The 18321-nt window shown below is 38.8% G+C and overlaps 3 protein-coding genes across 3 annotated transcripts; 2 read left to right on the top strand and 1 right to left on the bottom strand.

The window, feature by feature from the left end:
• The first annotated feature begins 5615 nt into the window (after positions 1–5615).
• LOC149099248 (uncharacterized) lies at positions 5616–8148 on the top strand. The gene is made up of 3 exons (XM_089278285.1): positions 5616–5711; positions 6490–6716; positions 7153–8148. The coding sequence occupies exons 2-3, from the start codon at positions 6571–6573 to the stop codon at positions 7316–7318; spliced, it is 312 nt and encodes a 103-aa protein (XP_089134411.1). The 5' UTR covers positions 5616–5711; positions 6490–6570; the 3' UTR covers positions 7319–8148.
• A 1327-nt stretch (positions 8149–9475) lies between these two features.
• LOC149099247 (uncharacterized) lies at positions 9476–10330 on the top strand. The gene has a single exon (XM_089276784.1). The coding sequence runs from the start codon at positions 9476–9478 to the stop codon at positions 10328–10330; it is 855 nt and encodes a 284-aa protein (XP_089132910.1).
• An 865-nt stretch (positions 10331–11195) lies between these two features.
• Positions 11196–16767, bottom strand: LOC149099246 (uncharacterized). The gene is made up of 4 exons (XM_089276782.1): positions 16645–16767; positions 15823–15997; positions 13045–15504; positions 11196–12873 (listed from the first exon to the last, which is right to left on the bottom strand). Exons 1-3 carry the CDS (start codon positions 16765–16767, stop codon positions 13289–13291), a joined length of 2514 nt encoding a protein of 837 aa, XP_089132908.1. The 3' UTR covers positions 11196–12873; positions 13045–13288.
• Between the last annotated feature and the right edge of the window lie 1554 nt (positions 16768–18321).

Raw genomic sequence — 18321 nt, 5'->3', positions numbered from 1 at the left:
CGTGCGCAGTAAGGATGCACAGAAACAATTAGCGCGAACGTCCTTAAGGGAGACTTATGTTTAGTGGCCCAATATTTTATTTTAAATTCGAACGTTAACAATTTAACAGTTCAAACTGCAATACGACATTTGGTACCCCAATACACAGAACACCTGGCTACGCCCCTTCTAATTATATATGTTTTAGATATTATGGTGGCATACTTCAGTTTTAAGAGATTCAAGAGCGCACGTTAACATTTTCTTGTTAACGTCAATGTTGCATGTGCAGCCGGCAAAACTTGGCCAAAAAAAAATTACACGGGAACCACCAGTTACGTTTAAACAAGGGCACTAAACATATTCTTTTCTGCCACATTGTCGTGTCACATTTACGTCAGAGTTTTGTTAGCCACGATATTAGAATATAGAAGAAATAACAATTAATGTAAATTGAAGTTTAGCAACTTTCTTTTTTAAAAACGTTAATTGGAAACGGTTCTTTTCGTGCCCTGCTGCAGCCTATAATCTGGAGTTTAATGGGGACTGTGGCGGTCAGGCGGTTGTTTTGTTTTACACTGTGGTAAAACACGACGGGCATTTGAGAACAGTAGGGAAAAGTAGAAAGGACGAGCCGCAGGCAAGTATTTTCTACATTTCTCGAATGTTCTCAAATGTCCGGAGTGTTTTATCACAGTGTAATAAACGTCTTAGGCTTCTTCATTTGCTTTATGATATAGATTTTACATGCGCAAAACAATAACACACGCTTTTTCTATGCTTTATACTCTGATAAAACATAGGTTTTTGACCAATCAGAGCACGCGCAGGGTCCTATCTATATTGTAATTGTTCATAGATCTAGACACTGTTTTGTTTAAAATATGAAATTGATGTTCAGTGCAATAAAAGTCAAACAAGATACAAAGATATCACTTAACGTCGCGGGCTTTGTCTCGAATGTAACAGAGCATTTTACGTGGATTTGGCACTATGGCTGAGAAGGAGGTGGCCTGCAATCTGCCGGGAACTTGGTGCTAAAGGGTGAACGTTATTCACTCACTAACAGGCAGAGCTGCTGCTCGAAGTTATCACAAAAGGGACAATTGTCGTAAACGAGTCGTAGTCAATAGTAGTTCGACAACTCAGTTTGACATACCTAAAAAAAGCAAATAGAGATAAGGATATTACTTTGCACGCCCTTAGAGCTTAGAGCTCATTTCTTATCCGAAAGCTTCGTTAATCGCGTTCATCAACCCAACAGATCTCAGTTCAAGGCCAGGCAAAACGAGGATACATGTTTTCGGAAATTCAGTTGAACGCAACGTTTCTTGGTTTAGCCACACCTTAAGTCACGGCGCGCGGCTGACGCAAGGTTGCTGCATGCGAGAAAAGTATAACAAAGTTTTCAGACCATAGATATGAAAACATGAAATGTTCAATACTGAAGTCGTGGAATGACAAGCCATTAGGCGAGTTGTTTTAATGGGGCCTGGTTCTTTCTTCGTAAGGACTACTCCCTACCGGTCAATTCATCTTTGTTGCTGTTTATAACACTTTTTTGACTAAAAATTAAATGTTAAACGTCCCAACCGAATTCAGTGGCAGCTGAAAGAGATCAAACAGGTCGATCCACTTTTTTCCTGAACTGAACAAGAATAAACACAATATGTGCTAATAGATCGTGTCTTCGGCATTGACTAAGATTCCATTTCGAAGAAACCTTAGTTTAAAGGGAAGTATCACGAGAGGTCTTCTAAGTTTTTGTATAAACTATGCCAGCGTTATAAAGGTTCTCTTACTGATCGCAAGAATAACCTTTAAACAAAAAAAAGGCATAAATTCACTCATTAAGATGTGCACAAACCACAATCAATGGCTTTTTTGTGATTTTACTCCAGGTGATACTTTCAAATTTGAAAACGTAGGCCCGACGTTTTCAAACTTTAGACCATTACTTCTACCTGTACGAAGCCAAACCAGTTTGAAACAACTTTCGTGACCAGTATAGCACGTTTATCAAACGTTAGGCGACTATTAGTAGACTTCCAATTAATTCCATCGCTTTCATTGGATTTTCAAGAAGCACTAAATCTTGGTGAGACTACCCCTTTAAGTTATATGGTCTAATATGGCTGTGCCCTATATAGGAATGGTGACGGTGAATGGTTAAGCTGAAATTTTCAATAGAAGAGAGAGAGGGGGGGGGGGGCGATCCAGTTCGCCCATGGGCAAGGACTCGTGGGGCGAGCTGGATGTCAGCAAATGTGTTGACTCTCTTTTAGAAAAAGTTGTAAAAGCTATATTTCACATAACCTGGTGTTATCCCGATTTCATTGTAATGCAGATGTTAACTTCAAAATGATTGATTCTTACAGAATAATATTTTTTTATTATTTTTTTCCAAGCGGGCACGGTAACGAATCCTGCAATCTGATTGGTTCTTAGCGCGGTCCGGATTTTCCTATCTATGACCACGGTCACAGTAACGCTTGCGTAAGTTTTTTTCCCTGACTTTTTTTCGTTTGAGAGCTTGGAAAAAAATAAATAAGTTATTTACCGGCTTAGGGTTGGTCCGTATAGTGAAAAACTGTGACCTCGGACTTGGAAATGCTGCCCTTGGCCTGCGGCCACGGGCAGCATTTTCAAGACCGAGGTCACAGTTTTTCACTATACGGACCTCCCAGCCGGCAAATAACATATAATAGAACTGAAAATTTCTCACTTCGCGGACAATTCTACCCACGAATTTGCTCGAAAACACATTGCGTTAAATTATCTTTCCTGTCACGATCTTTGTAAAAACCCTCCAATTTTTATTTTTAACTTTTTTTAATGCTATTCAACGTATTTTTGGCCGTTCCAATTGTGTCACGCCTAGGGTCCCATCTTCAAACTTCCTAAGGATTAAAGGGAAACAGTTTTTAAGACCTCGGGCACAGTTTTCCCCAATACGGACCTCCCGGCCAGCAAATAACATATCTATATTTTTCGGGACATTGCATACAAATTAGAAAACATTGTTTTGGTAAGGTTTAAAGGAAAATCAAAAGGCTCTTTGGGAGTACCCCCGGGTGGGGGGCTGGTGTCACTTTTTATGAAGCTTTATTTGAAACTGAACGCTTTTCGCGTCTTTTTATTGCCTGCTGGCAACCTTGCTCATGGTTTGTTACAGTGATTCCGATATCGCAAATTGGTAAAAAAAAAATAATAATAATCAAAAGATAATTTATGTAGCTTTTTGTTACTCATTGAAGGTTGCGTTACATTGTAGCGTGACCTTTACAACACGATATACGATACACGTGTAAGCCAGGTCAGTTTCCCACGACAATCTTTAGTCAAGAAAGATACACGTTTCTGTTTTTCAAATCGAAGAGAGCGTATGGAATATAATTTCTCTCTTTCGATTACACTTTCGTGTAACACACGTGAAGAGGAGAGAGAAAAAGAGAGAGAAAAAAACCGCTAAAGGTGCAGCCTGCAATCGCTCCAAAGCTGGAAGCCAATTTCATTTTTTGTGCTGCGCCAGAAACATTATCATTGTCAAAGTAATTCCATTGATGATTTCCAGATTCCTTGTGAATTGTTCCTTTCCGCCTATTTGTGCTAGCTAGCGTGTTCGTGGTCGACAATCCCTTTTCGACAAGCTAAATATTCGAGAGAAAGTATCTTCTCAATGATGTCTCTGGAAACGGCTTTTAACTGTGCTTTTTTGGAGAAGGTGGACGCGAGTTTACAGTGCCCTATCTGGTGAGTTTTGAAATTCTAATATTGCTTGGTCTAAGAATAACCGTTGTTGAATGCATTGCCATGTTTCTTTCCAGTTTAAATGTTATCCTGAAACCCATTACCCTGAGCTGTGGGCATTCTGGCTGTGAAAAGTGCTTAGCTAATCTGGCTAGAATCGCTACGCCAAAGTGTCATACATGTCGCACGCCATTCACAGCGAACGGCCTGAAGCTTAACGTCATCATGGACACCATGACCAGAGATCTAAATGTAAAATGTTTAAGCGGAGGCTGTGAGTGGAGTGGCATTTATCCCGAAGCAGAGGACCACTATAATGAATGTCCTAAACTAGAAGAAAGGTGCAAAAACGAGCACTGCACACACGTGGCCGCTCGGGAAACGATGCCAGCCCACGAGGACGTCTGCCCGAAACAAAAGCTCCCGTGTATGGACTGCAAACTGCTGGTACCTAGAGTGGCATACAACATCACCACGACTTTATGTGCGTCAATTCGCCAGTACAATGTCCGTTGGAATGCGGAACGCTGTTACCATGGTATGTTGATTATTCCCAATTTCTGGCCGGAACAGTCGATTTCTCGAAACAATGTGATATGGTTCATGAGAGGGATGCGGGATTGTCACTTATTTTCACGATATTTAAATTACACGATGTGCCAAAAAAATGCTAAATAGGCGACCTGCGAAAGAACTTGTTTCACGTTTTTAACATTTTTTTTAAGCCAAAGCATAAAAATAAGGTGGTCGGAATAGCATGCTTGATCCACTTTTCGAAATTGCGATCCCGCGAAACAGGCAGCCATAGAGGATCAACATAACATACGAATAGGTTATTGCTTGAGGTGAGAGTCAAAAATAGTCACTTAAGAAAACGAAACCTGGTTGACCGTTGACAAAGAGTGAACTGAACAAGGAAAACCGTTCTAAGTAGGGGATATATATGCACCCCTTGCGAAGGTAATAGAGTTTTGACGGTATGCAAAGACGCAATATACAACTTTTGCTTTAAATTTCATTTAAACTTCAAAAAACTCAGTTAACCTGATAGAATTCAAAGTCCTTTATAATGTCGTTATATAGCACTTGCTTGCAAATCTGATGGCACAAAGCGACGTTCTCGAATACTGGTTTCCATCCTATTTTTCTCTTCGGCGTAGAATTTTCGAAAAACAGTTCCAAGTCCTCCGCTAGTGGCAGGATCAGGATTTTTTTTTGTCTTGAAGAGAGTACAAGATACACTTTCACAATTGAGAGACTCCTCTTCGTTGCTCTGTCAGTGTTTCGACTATCCTTGTCTTCGATCTAATAACTTGGAATTTTTTTCGTCTTTGTATTGATGAAACCTTTCGGTCATTTTTGCGATTTCAGCATCAAAGCCATTTTTGCGTGACGTCAGTCCTGAATCGTCTAATAATTTTGGTATTAAGACAACTGTCCAATAATAGAAACGTCTTCCAAATTTGGTCGTTGCCAGCCGGTAAGCTGGAATTGTTTTTTTAAGATGCTCTAGATCGGGGTTACTAAATTTTTTTACACAGCGCTACTGAGTTAAATAAGTAACTAAACAAAAAAAATGGGATTCTGTCTTGATGCTTTAATCTATGTGAGGACATTATAATTTAACAAAAGGACACAGGTGATTAAAACTCTAAACATGGTTATCGGCGAACGCATTTAGTTACTTAGAATCTGCGATAAATTTATTTATTAGTGGAGAAAACAGTTGGCGGTGTTCGACCACCTTGTTATAACTTCTTGATATATTGTAACAAAAGGTAATATCCCATCCCATTTTCAGGAACCATGTAAACCTACATTTGGAGCTTTGCAGCAACAAAGGTATCGAGTGCCAGGTTCCTGGCTGCAAAAGAGTCGTGGAGAGAAAACACTGCCAGCAGCATGTGTTAGAGGCTGCTGAAAGTCATTTCAACCTGCAGAATGCAGAAATTCAACGGCTTAATAGGATATTAAACAAAGAGGTAAAAAATAACGGGCTTTAATTTATACCATTCGATATATTCCCATGAATAAAAATTTCTTAGGTTTAATGTTTGATCAATTTCCCTGCCCTCATCAATAGTCAAATTCACATATTGAATAGTATACAGCATACACATTTTATAATTGAGCATGCACATCTTTAATACATTGGGGTAACATTAAAATAAGCTGAACTAGTAGTAGATGTATACTTTATTCACCCTCGGAAATGTAGAGTAGCTTTAACAGCTAATGTTAAGGAGCATTTCAACAGCACAATGGGCAAAGACCAGACCACAACACCGGGAACTTCCCTGCTTTTGCGAGCAGGAGTGTGTGGGTTCTTTAACGTCCCCTGCTGACCATAACAGTGAAGATGCAGGAGACGGGGCCTACGGTTTATCGTCCTTATCCGAGAAGACTAGAATATCTAACCATTTGCAGATGTCATTGCAAAGGAAGCATATTCTCCTCAGTTATTTTAAGACCCTGAGTGTTGGTCCGGTCTGGGGCTCGAACCCGAGACCTCCCGCAGTCCGACGCTCTACCAACTGGGCTAACCGGTCGGCAGTGGTAACTGCCTCCCCTCTTTTGTTACTCACTCACTCACTTGCTCGATGAAATTCACGATGACTCCCCTCTTCATGTGGCAGAAGCACAAATTTGCATTCTATATTAGAGGGTCATCCAAATATAAAAATAACTTGGTTAAATGCCGGCTGTTAGTCATATGGTCATAATCATTGACAAATGTAATGAATACCATCATCATTACAGGATTACAATGCAGAGAAAGAGGAACCAGAAGCGGACAAGGTTATCTCTTTTAAATGGGAGATAGAAGAGTTCCCCACCAATATGGCCCTTCTGAACACGAGACAGGAGCCACTGACCAGTAATGTTTTCAGGAACGGGAGAGACAGTTGGAGGGCTCTGCTGACACAGGACATGGATTTGTTCCTGCAACTTGTGTCAGCAGCAAACCCAGTGACAGTTGAGATAAGGTAAGAAAATATAATTAAAAATTATTCAATGAGTGCATGATGGATTGGAAATGGCAGATAGCCAACGAGGCATAGTGCCAAGTTGGGTATAACTAACTCATATCCAACAAGTGCTTGTGGAAAATTTGTTTTATTGAAAACATCCAAAGAACTGCGATTAAAAGAATTGAAAGAACTGCAACCAAGCATATTTGTGGTCCATGGAATATGAAATCACATACAGGGAATAACTGAACACTTGATTGATCTGGTTAAAATGGAAAACCATATGTTCATTCCGTAAAAGTGTATGATTTGCATTCAAAATGTAAGGCAGTAAAATTATGCAGTCAAAGTACCGGTACACCTTTAATCGTCACTCGATCTATTAGAAGGCCTAGCTGCTGGAAAATGATGAGTATTATTCAATACCTTTGAAACTTTATTTCTTAATTAGGTTTGTGATGATGCCTGGAGGAGATAAAGAAGAGGTTTTTTTCCTCAGCCACACTACCCTCAAAGAAGGGCAAATGTGGGGATTAAATTTACAAAGAATAAATAAATGGGTAGAAGAAAATGGGAAGCTGAGAATCAAGTTTATAATTTATTTTCTTAGATTTTAATCACTTTTTTGGGCTACAGTATACCTTTCTAAACTGAAACAATCAAAACATTAAATGAGAACAAAGGATGTTGCCTTTTTGCCTAAATAAATCAATGACATTGAATAAAAGAGACAGTAGTCCATCGAAAAAAGATGCAGACCCCTAGGAAAACTTGCCTAGTCTCAATACTTTTGCGTGGCTTTCAACATAGTGGGTTTTGCATTCATACAAAGAGACTTTGAATGATTCAAGTAAACAGTTATGATACCTAACCTAACATGCTTTAACATCGAAGATCAGTTTTAGAACAACATAGCCATCCCCGATCTATTGTTCTCAATTTACATTTTGATTGGTCTAACCTTCTTCTTGGCTTGTAGGCCAACCGTAAAATTTAATTTACGCAATGTAAAATGTAAAGGAGCTTTGTTGCGGATTTTAACAGATTTTCGAACAGTAGAAATTTAAATTTGTGGCATAGGAAACCTTAAAATCAAGTGCCATTGTTACTAACAATTGCCATAATAGAGCCCTGAACCTGTCAGCAACCATATTTGTGACTGTGGATAGATTTGTTGGAAATGGATTGTAAATTGAAAATTAATGCTAAACTTTTCAGGTTGTTTCAGAGCGTGGTAAAAATCAATATTTATAACTCTAGTTTGATTTCAATCAAATTAAGGTCATGTCTTAACTTCCTTTATATGTTCAAAGATAATATTTTTCATGGGTTAAGTTACCTACCACTATAATTTCAGAACAGTTTAGCCAAAGAAATCTGTGAAATCCCTGTGACATAGCTCCTTTAGCCATATAGACATAGAATATTGATCAAATGTATGTATCATTTTAACAAAATATAATTGTAAATTCCAAGGTGGAATGTCCTATTATCCTGCCGTGAATACATGCAAAGTAATGTATCCTACAATCATGCTGCATCAAAACAATTGAGAGTTTTGCAAACTTAACATAAAAAAGGAGGCAGCGTTTAAGGTAGCCAAAAATGTTGTTCCCAAGAAACATGTTGCATTTAGTTGCATATATTTGGTAGAATTGTAATAACTTGATTACTTTTTTTGCTGCCCTCAAACATCTTGGCAGACCTCATGAAAGGAAGGCAAACGTAAAAACCATTTTACGCCTCTCCATTTGGAAGATTGTGATCCCTTTTCTTAGTTTTTGTTTTCAAGGTTTATTGATTGCCATCATATGTATGCATGAGTGTCGTCAGAGTAAACCGCAATCTATAGTTGATACTAAAAGGCACAATAAGGTTGATAATATTGAACCTTAATAAAGGAATCTAGATTTGTAAAAAGTGCATTATTGTTGAGTTGTATATGTTGTAGTTAAAAATTAAATTCAGGTAAAAATAATTTTAACCTAGTTCAATTCTCAATTTCCCTTGTCTTCTAACCCTAATTATTCATAATCAATGAATAAAAGGGTTATGAGACAAAGGAATTTAATTTTTGCCTGAATTTAATTTTTAACTACAACATACTTTTAAGAATTTTAAATATATACATTATTTAAAGAGGAGAATATACATGACCGTTACTTTTAAAGCTGAGCCGAATAAGTACTTACACATATTAATTTACATTTTATCTATACCTGCTGCCAGACCCTTACTAGTAAATTTTCCCAACGAAACTTACTTCAAGTTGAAAAAACAAAAAACAGCTTACCTTATTCATGTTACATACACAAAGTCCAGCGGAAATTACAAATTACCACGCAGTAACTGCAAAATTTTCCCTTCCCCCCGTCGTCACCTCTCCTCATTTCGGCTACACATTTTCTGGATCCCATTTTCTTTCTACGAGGGGCTCACAAACAACGAGAAATAGTTTCTTTACCAGTCTACCTCGGGTGAGATGTCACGTTCTCTGTACCAGTCTCTTTTTCCTATCGAGCTGGACTTTTTTGATAGTCTTATCAAACGTATTGAACAAGACGATTTTTATCGAACTCCATAACAATCCACCTTGATGAAAATCCAACTCGATAAAAAGTACTCCACCTCGATAAAAGTAATCCACCTCCATAACAAGTCGATTAAAAGTAATCCACCTCAATTAAAAGTAATCGACCTCGATGTAAAAATCATCGTGGTGGATGTAATTGTATCGTGCACGAATTGTTTTTCGTACTCAATCATATTTTATCATGGTCGGTTGCCCAGAAACAAAAATTGATCCAAACTATTGGACTAGTAAAGATTGCCCTGCAACGGAAAATGCAAGAACTGGCCCAAGAAGTGATTTTTCATCAAGGGAGAAGCTTTTTATTTGCCTTCTGAGACTTAGGAGAGGATTTACTCTCAAGACCCTAGCAGCTCTTCTCAGTACACCAGAAAGAAAAATTGATCCATCCTATGTACGCAAAATTTTCACCACCTTTCTTCAGCTGATGTATGTAATGTTTAGAGACATGCAACACTTCATGTTTCCTCAGAGAGCCCAACTCAGTAGGTTCCTCCCCAAAGTTTTCAAAACCATGAGGCAAATACAGTGTATTGTTGACTGTACTGAGTTTAGAGTAGAATGCTCCAGGAATTTTGCTAGGCAAGGGAACACTTTCTCTTCATACAAGCACACAAACACATTTAAGTGTCTCATTGCTCTAACTCCCAATGGCGGAGCATGCTTTGTGTCAGATTTGTTTGAAGGGGATATTGATGATGTTGCAATCTTCAAAGAAAGTGGGCTTATGAAACACCTGAAACCATATGATTTAGTATTGGCTGATCGGGGTTTTACTGTGCATGAGCTCCTAAATCCACTCCAAGTGGAATTAAAAATTCCATCATTTCTGAAAGGAAGAAAAACTCTTAGTGCTGCAGAGGAACTGGAGACGCGTCGTATTGCTAAGGCTAGGATTCATGTAGAACGTTTTAATGAATGCCTTAAGCAGTTCAAACTTGTTGGTCGGAAAATTCCTTTGTCTCTGGCCCCTCTTGCAACTCAAATGGTAGTAGTTGCTTCATGCCTTGTCAATTTTCAGAACACCCTTTGTAAATAGAGTTTTAATACAGAATAGTTGTGTGAAGACTGATTGAAATTTGTACTAGTGCAAGACCACAAGATTAAACTCAGTCTGTATTGAGCACTGATGACTGTATATTGAGCATTTATTTTTATAAATCTTGAAAAAGTGATAGTAGGAAAGTTCAAAGAATATCCATACCCTCCCCATGGAATGTATGATGCTAAACAGGAATAATATTCAGGTTAAAATGATTCTAACCTAGTTTTATTCTCAATTTTCTCGGTCTTCTAACCCTAATTATTCATTATCCATGAATAATTAGGGTTAAGAGACAAAGGAATTTTATTTTAACCTGAATTTCATTTTGACCTGCATCATATACAAGGGGAGAGGCACTGTAAGAGTCAAGTGTCCTGCCCAAGAGAACAATACAATGTCCCCAACTAGGGCTTGAACATGGACCACACAATCCGTAGACAAGCACATCAAACCATGATGCTACTGTGGCTCTCCAAGAGACATTGGTGGGTGGTTGGGGAGCAAAGCAAACAAAACTTTTCGTTGGAGGTTAATTTGATATTTTCTGAAACAACACATTTTCTCCTTGTGATAATTCTTTTGCAAAAGAGGCTGCTGACCGGCAAGCAGATAAAAGCATTATAATGTAGTGGCAAAAAAATTGCAGGCCTTGTATTTATTCAAAAGAACTCAAAAAGAACTCACCAGTTAATAGTAATATGCTGATGTCTCAGTTGTATTACATGTGGTTTAGACACTTTTTTCTTAGACAAGAAGCCTTAATTTAATGAAAAATCAAATTCCTATTTGTAAGGGACACAAAACAATATATCATTATTCTCAATACAATTGAAAAGGGTGGCAGACAATTAACAATCCATTCAATTTGACATTAAATTATATTTTTTATACAAACAACATTTTGAAAAATAAAAGTTGTGTTCAGTATACAGTACTTATTTATCTGAATTTACAAGATACTTGTCAATGCTCTTTTCATCTATATACAAAAGATAGTAATAGAACAACGCTCTATAAAAAAATCCATATGGAAAATTAAATTTCACAACTCATAAGATGTGGGTGTACAGCAGCAATAACAATGTAATAGACCTCTCTCAATTCAAAATTCTTAAATTTTTGTGCCATTATTTAATTTAAATCTACCATTCTTGTCTTATAAGGTAGGTACCATGACTGTGCTACTTAAATATAGAGGAAATTAAGAATAACAAAATTTACAATCACCATTTACCCTTTTCATCAAACAATGTTCCTCACCAAGCCCTGTCCCCACCAACAGAACATCAACATGCTGCCACTGAACAATTATCAAATTGAAAATAGATGCTAAAATATGAATGGCAGCCCAGGAACCAAGCAAAAATATGTGTTAACAGCAATCCTCATACATTTTAACCATTAAAGCCCAAATATCCACATATAAATTCTCCTTACTGATGTACATACATTTTTTATGGTATTAGCCATAATGGGTAATCATTTTATAAATTCTCATCAGCATCTCTTTGGATTAAGTATCATACTGTGAGAAGAACTTGTATGTTGGTCACTCTTGGCACTCAAAGAGTCTTAAGAACAAAGTTCTTAGTCTATAGCACTTATCTTTCCTTTAGTTAGAAAAATCGTTACATTACTCTTCTGCTGATAATGCACAAGTATTGCAGTTAAAGATTTCAAAACTAAACAAACATAGTGAGTTGGTAGTACTAGTACACATGCTTTTTTACCTAATTTACAGTAGACCCAAAAAGAAATACTGTAAGCTCATGGGGAATTCTAAGTTTTTTTTCTTATGTACAGTCATCATGAAATAGCTTAATATTCCATTATGGTTTGAGTTCAGGAAAAGGAACATTTGGGATTATATTTTTCCATTTACTAACTACAATATACTAAAAAGCTTAATGAAAATCCCAGTGGCTCATGAAACATAGCTGGAGAAACCTGGATTCCAGAGCCCTTCCTTGTAGATTCTTGCAGCCCATCATACATGTACCAGTTATTCTCAAAATAAACAATACAGATATAGTGGCCACCATTCCAAAGTGTTACTCCATACAGTTTAAAACTTTTCCCAAATACTGAAACTGAAAGTGGTGTATTTGACAGTTTAAGAGAACCTCCTCTGCTCAGTAGGTCAACAGAAAACACAAGAAATGATTTTAAATTCAACATCGAACGAGAGCTGCTCACCCTCACACCCGCACAATGCCATGACATGTTTGCATTGCCATTTTCATCTATTGTGACATCCTCGCTGAAGGGGGTTCCTTCTGAAGGCTGGCTTCCAAATTTCCTTCCACAGTTAGAATCTGGTGGTTGCATCCAGTCATAAAGGGCATCCAGAAATGCGTTGTCGTTGATGTGCTGGGAGGGTTGTGGCAGTCTTACTGTCAAAGATTGGACTGTGTGTACTTGCAATGGGCAAGTATTTAGGCAGCAAGTTGATGTGATGATGCTTGTCAGGTAGGGACGGAGGAGCATCAAGAAGAAATCCCCTTCATTACCATACAAATCCAGGGTACCAGCCACAACTGGAAATGCGAAAAGGAAAAATTGCCATATTGATCATTTATATCATATTGATTATCCTTTTTTTTGCTTATTATCATGACTATAAACATTTTAACATAATAAGACTTCTGAACAAACACCCATGTTTGTTGTTAAATTATCCTTATAAAAAAATAGTGAGGCATACATACCTTGCTGTTGTTGTGGTAGAGACTGCAGTATTAACAATTTTGCATCTGCATACTGGCCATCATCTATGAGCTTCAGTGCTGTACCTATTGTATGACCTGATTCTGGAAGGTCCTCGAGCTTTACTTTGTTTGATTTAACTAGGGCCTGGAAAATAATTAGCCAATTATCCAAAGGACAAGTATTGGTAAGTGTCACTCCAGTACTTGTCAGTCCACCCCAGGGAAAAGTAGTTAGCTCGTGATCTTATTGACTAGCAGATTTAGGGTTACTGGCTGGACCAGTAACCGAAAGAAGGAGAGCTTCTGCAGCATTGATTTCTGCTTGGGTATATAAGCTGTCAGCAGGAAAGGGTTGTTCAGACTCTGTGACAGATACTGGCAAATCAGATGCTGTGGTTTCACACAGGCCAGATAGGGATGCAGGTGACACAGGTGTTACAAAGACTCTGCTCTTAGTCGCTGATACAGATGCAGGGGGTGCATTAGGTTCTACAGAGCCAACAAGTGATGCTGAAGAAGTACATGTGGTAGGGGTTTCACCCTCAAAGCATCTGTCAGGTGATGCAGGGGATGCATCAGGTTCCAGGGAGCCAACAGGTGATGCTGAAGAAGTACATGTGGTAGGGTCTCCAAATTCCAAGCAACTGTCAGGTGATGCAGGAAATGGTTCAAAAGAATCCAAACAGTCAGCAGCCTCAGCTAAAACAAATGGCACTAGATCCCTGGGGACACGCATTTCAAAGATTTCTGGGGCAATAACACGTGTCCATAAGGCCGTGAGATTACCCAAAATCTCCTGAATGAGGGGTTCATCCCTTGGTATCCTTTCTACGGAATCAGGACCACTTGCAGCATGTAGAATAAAATCACAATACTTTCTGTCAGTGACGAGAAGGATTTGTTGACACTGATAGTAATAGGCATGTGAACGCTTCAGGATACACTTTCCATCCTCTACCTTAAAACACTGCCTGCTGAGAACACTTTTCGCAACTGGGGAGGTGGGAGATGTCACTGTCTCAACACTGTACTGTTTCAAGAGTTTTAGAGATTTAATCTCAATAACAGTGTCACTGCCAACCAGACCATCAGGAGAACAGCCAAGGAATGGAAACTTGGGGTTGACCCAAAACCCTGATGGGTAGACTTTCACATTTCGGACCCTCTCGTACTTAAGTATGGCCTTTGGTTCACATTCAAGGCCATAACGCATCCAGTATGTCTGGAGATGTTCTGAATCAAGTCTCCAAATATCAGAGAAAATAAATTTGCTTGCTTCTATGGCTGCATTTGGCTGACACTCAATGACAAGTTTTCCAACTTTGAAAGCAGAAAGACACTTAGATGCTGTCAATCTGCACCATCTTTCAGAGAACCATTTTTCAGATTTACTTTGTTCTTGTGTTCCTGGGATTTCCATCAAGGCTTTAGGCTTCAGATTTTTATGTAAGGCACTCACTTGCTCCAACAACACTCCTTTTCTCTCACAATCAAGGTTGTAGTCACCGTAGGTGTACTGGAGCTGAGTTTCCCGCATTGAAACTCCTTTACCCTCAGCTTGTGAAAGCCATTGCAAGTTACCCAGAAACTTGTTTATGTGATGCACATTGACATTTCGATATTTAGCTGGCCTCAGATCGAAATCAATCACAGGGAAAATGGCTTGCTTTTTCTTTCCAGGGTATTTGGCATCGCTTAACCTCTTAGGATTTTTGTTCCTCTTCTTGCCTTTATTCCAAGAACATTCTTGGCTTGTGCATGGTTTTGTTAAAACTGTTCCGTGTTTCTGAACGTAGTCAAGTACATGAAATAAAACCACTACAACATGACTACAACGTCCCAAAGACGAAGCCTGGCAAGGTTCACATGAGGCGTGAAGAACAGCACCACTATTCACAGATATAATCACAACAACATTGTGCGGTAGCTCTGTTCTCATCGAAGGCCAAACATGCGCTCTCACAAAATAGTGATCGGCATTCTGCATGTCCATCACATCATGTACAAAGCCTGAATCCACGTACTTCCTTCCATTTTTCATTGGCTTATCGGTCATATGTCCCAGTCCGTCGTCGATGTCTGCTAGATCATTTGCAAGCGATTCTAACACATAGTAATACACATGGCCATAGTTAAAGAGAGAAGGAATGCAATGAGATGGAAAGTCCTGCCAGCCGGTCGACGGAATAAATGGCAGCGAAATCGAGCTTCCAGTTGCTTGTATCTGCGGACTTTCTTTAAGAACCTTGGCAGCGAACCATTTACCATTGTCAATGCTTGCATCAAGCGTGTGGTGATTCCCACACTTTATGCAGTCGCTCACACGTTTCACAAGGTCATCGCGTTTACCGCTCAGTTTTAAGCCCCTGCACTTTAACCACCGTTTTAGCTGATCAACAGTGTATTCCTGTGGATCTCTGTCAAATTTAGAACCAGGAACATCGTCGTCCTCGGTTAAAACTGTTAAAGATTGAAGCAAACTGCTTGCCATTCACAAATTTTCCCTTAGGATTACTCAGGATTTGGGTCTTTGTTTGTCTGAGTCTCGAGGGGGGTCTGAAATTTCATGATGTCATTAGTGCAGAGCGCTATTGAACGGTGAAGAAATAGGGGGCCTTTTATATCTTGGAAAACAAATACTACTTTCATTTTTTTGACTGGACATAGATGGTGTATGACTAAGCTAAATAGTGTTATGTTGGTCAGTGCAACCAAGTCGAAAGCAGGTGCCTAATAATATCTGCTAGAGTACAACCTCGACTATTGACTAACACATACCATTCTTGTCACGCTGGATACCACAGTACTTTAAAAATCCATGAATATCTGTGGGCACTGCAGGATACTCTTCATCCAGGTATTGCAGAGGCTCACTGCAGAAAGCCATTCCAGGTTGAGTGGAATTTGGACATACATTTGGGTAGTTCAACAGAGGAAGCCCACAGATAAAGTTCTGTTGGTGACACAAAAAGACTTTAAGGTCTTAAACAATTTGACTACATATACCATGTACTGCAGATTTTCATCATTAAAATATTCATAACGCTGACAAGCTAGCAGTCAACAAAATCTAGAATTTAACTGCCTGAAAATTAATACTAACTTACGAATATTGCAATTTCTTAGTATACCAAAAAGAATAATAATGCAGACATGTTCAGGTGATCATAAACAAAAGAATTGTAATTAGCTTATCTTGGTCGTCATGTCTAACATTGTTTGTAATTTGCATATTGCAGGAATGAAAAAACCAGTACTTACTGATCGAAAACAAAGACTAAATTGAGACAATTTAATTGATTACTTACCTTTCTTTGCATTATGCAATGAGAAAACATGAGTTTCCACTGTCCATCTACAACCCATAATCGCCCACAACCTGCATCATTTAATAGAAGAAAAAAAACTAAATTAGTATGGAAACATGTACACTTTACATGTAAGTAAGAAATTTAGGGGTGGGGGAGTAAGACCACTAACCCAGTAAAAGAAAAGTGTCACCAAAAGCATTTCAGACTCATCAGGAAAAAATTTAAAATAAATAATTTATTTAAATTTTGTGAGCTGCACTACAAAGAGAAAAAGAAATAATTTTCTTACCATGACTTTCTCACGATCATCATTTTTCTTCATCAAGCCAAAGAAGTCAAGGTTTCCAAGCTCTCTTACCTCAGATTCCAGCTCACCATTCCAGAATGCTGAAACACACTGTTTTTTCTCCATATCCTAAGAAAAATTACAATTCATCAGTACCAAAAGAGAGGAGGGGTTCAAATCAAATAACACTCTAAGGGAGGAATGTAAATATTTCCTGGAACACATAACCAACATCTAAAAGAAAATCAGTTTTGGTGTAAAACTCAAAAAAAAAATTGAATTGATGTTAACAAATTATGATAACAGTCCAAATACATGTACAGCGGTACCTCCATCTCCTGAGAGCAAGTCAAACACTTCATTGTACGCAGTAGAAAAACCTGAAAAACTAACCCAGCCATGGTTACTAGAATTAAGGAAACAGATGCCAACAATAAGAAAAGATGAACTGAAGACTTCATTTGCTGAAAACGATAATTTAACATGCAAAATAACTTACAGACATAGACTTAGGGCCTGTTTACATGGAGGCAGGGTGCCCAGGCTAACCGAGTTACCCAGCTAACCGAGCTACCCTAGGAGAGCCAACTTTTCACACATTTCTTTAGAAAATGCATTAAAGCATTTACATGCTGAACAGGGTAACCCACCTTCCAGGGGCACCCAGGCTATCTTTTTGCCATGTAAACAGTTCGTACTGGGTTACCTGGCTAGCTGAGGTGGGAAGACCGCAAAAAACTAGCGGCACAAAATTACCATCCTGAGCAATTGTTTCATCGTTATCACTTTGCTTTAATGTTAACTGCCTCTGGTGACTTCTATCAACTACTAGAGTGCAAAATAATAGCCCTAGACACTGAAAAGTGAAGGCTAGCAGAATGAGTGATAAAAAATGAACTTGCTGCCAAAACTTTCCTTTTGTGCGCCATCTTGTTTGTTGTGCTGAGTGGCCGCTCAAATAATAGCCTGCTGACTAACCTGCTTAGGTGAGTTGTAAAGGCGGGCTATGTTTTAACCCTCCTAGCCAGGTAGCCCAGTTAGCCGGGGCACCCTGCCTCCATGTAAACTGGCCCTTACGTTCAGTTTGAATCAAAAAACAAAGACACTTAACATACTAATTTTCATAGAAAACCGTCAATTGACTATATGAATCAATTAACTAAATGGACTTTTGGCACTCATGCTAAGGCACACTGAAGGTCAAGAAGCTTCTGCTCTACGAAGCAGACCTTGCTGGCCTCCACTAAAGATCTGATACCTTCATACAGGCACCAACCTCTAGTCTTATTGCCATATCGATCATAGTTGTAATTAATTTTGCATTGATCGCAACACAGTGAGAACTTTAGGCCTGACGCCTTTCTAAGCAGACCCTAAATGACAACATCACAGGCCCTATTGTGTTCTGTCAAAGTGCGGCTGCACACTAAACAGGTACCAACCGGCAGAGACAACAGAATAGGGAAGCTGACTGATGAAACGACAACTCTGTTCTGATAACTGTGTGGTGAGCTAGCCTTCTCAATCATGGAACATGCTTCATAAAGGACAGAGGCCTAGATGAATACTGTAAATCCTGGAATTAGCGCCCACTTGAATAAGCGTCCCCTTCAAATAAATGCCCCTCCTATCAGTCAAAATTTCAAATAAGCGTCCCCCTCCCCTCCCCTCCCCCCCCAT

Source organism: Orbicella faveolata, unplaced genomic scaffold, assembly GCF_042242905.1.
Source record: "Orbicella faveolata isolate gen_17 unplaced genomic scaffold, um_ofav_v1 contig_46, whole genome shotgun sequence".
Lineage (NCBI taxonomy): Eukaryota > Metazoa > Cnidaria > Anthozoa > Scleractinia > Merulinidae > Orbicella > Orbicella faveolata.
This window is presented reverse-complemented; position numbering and strand designations above follow the sequence as displayed.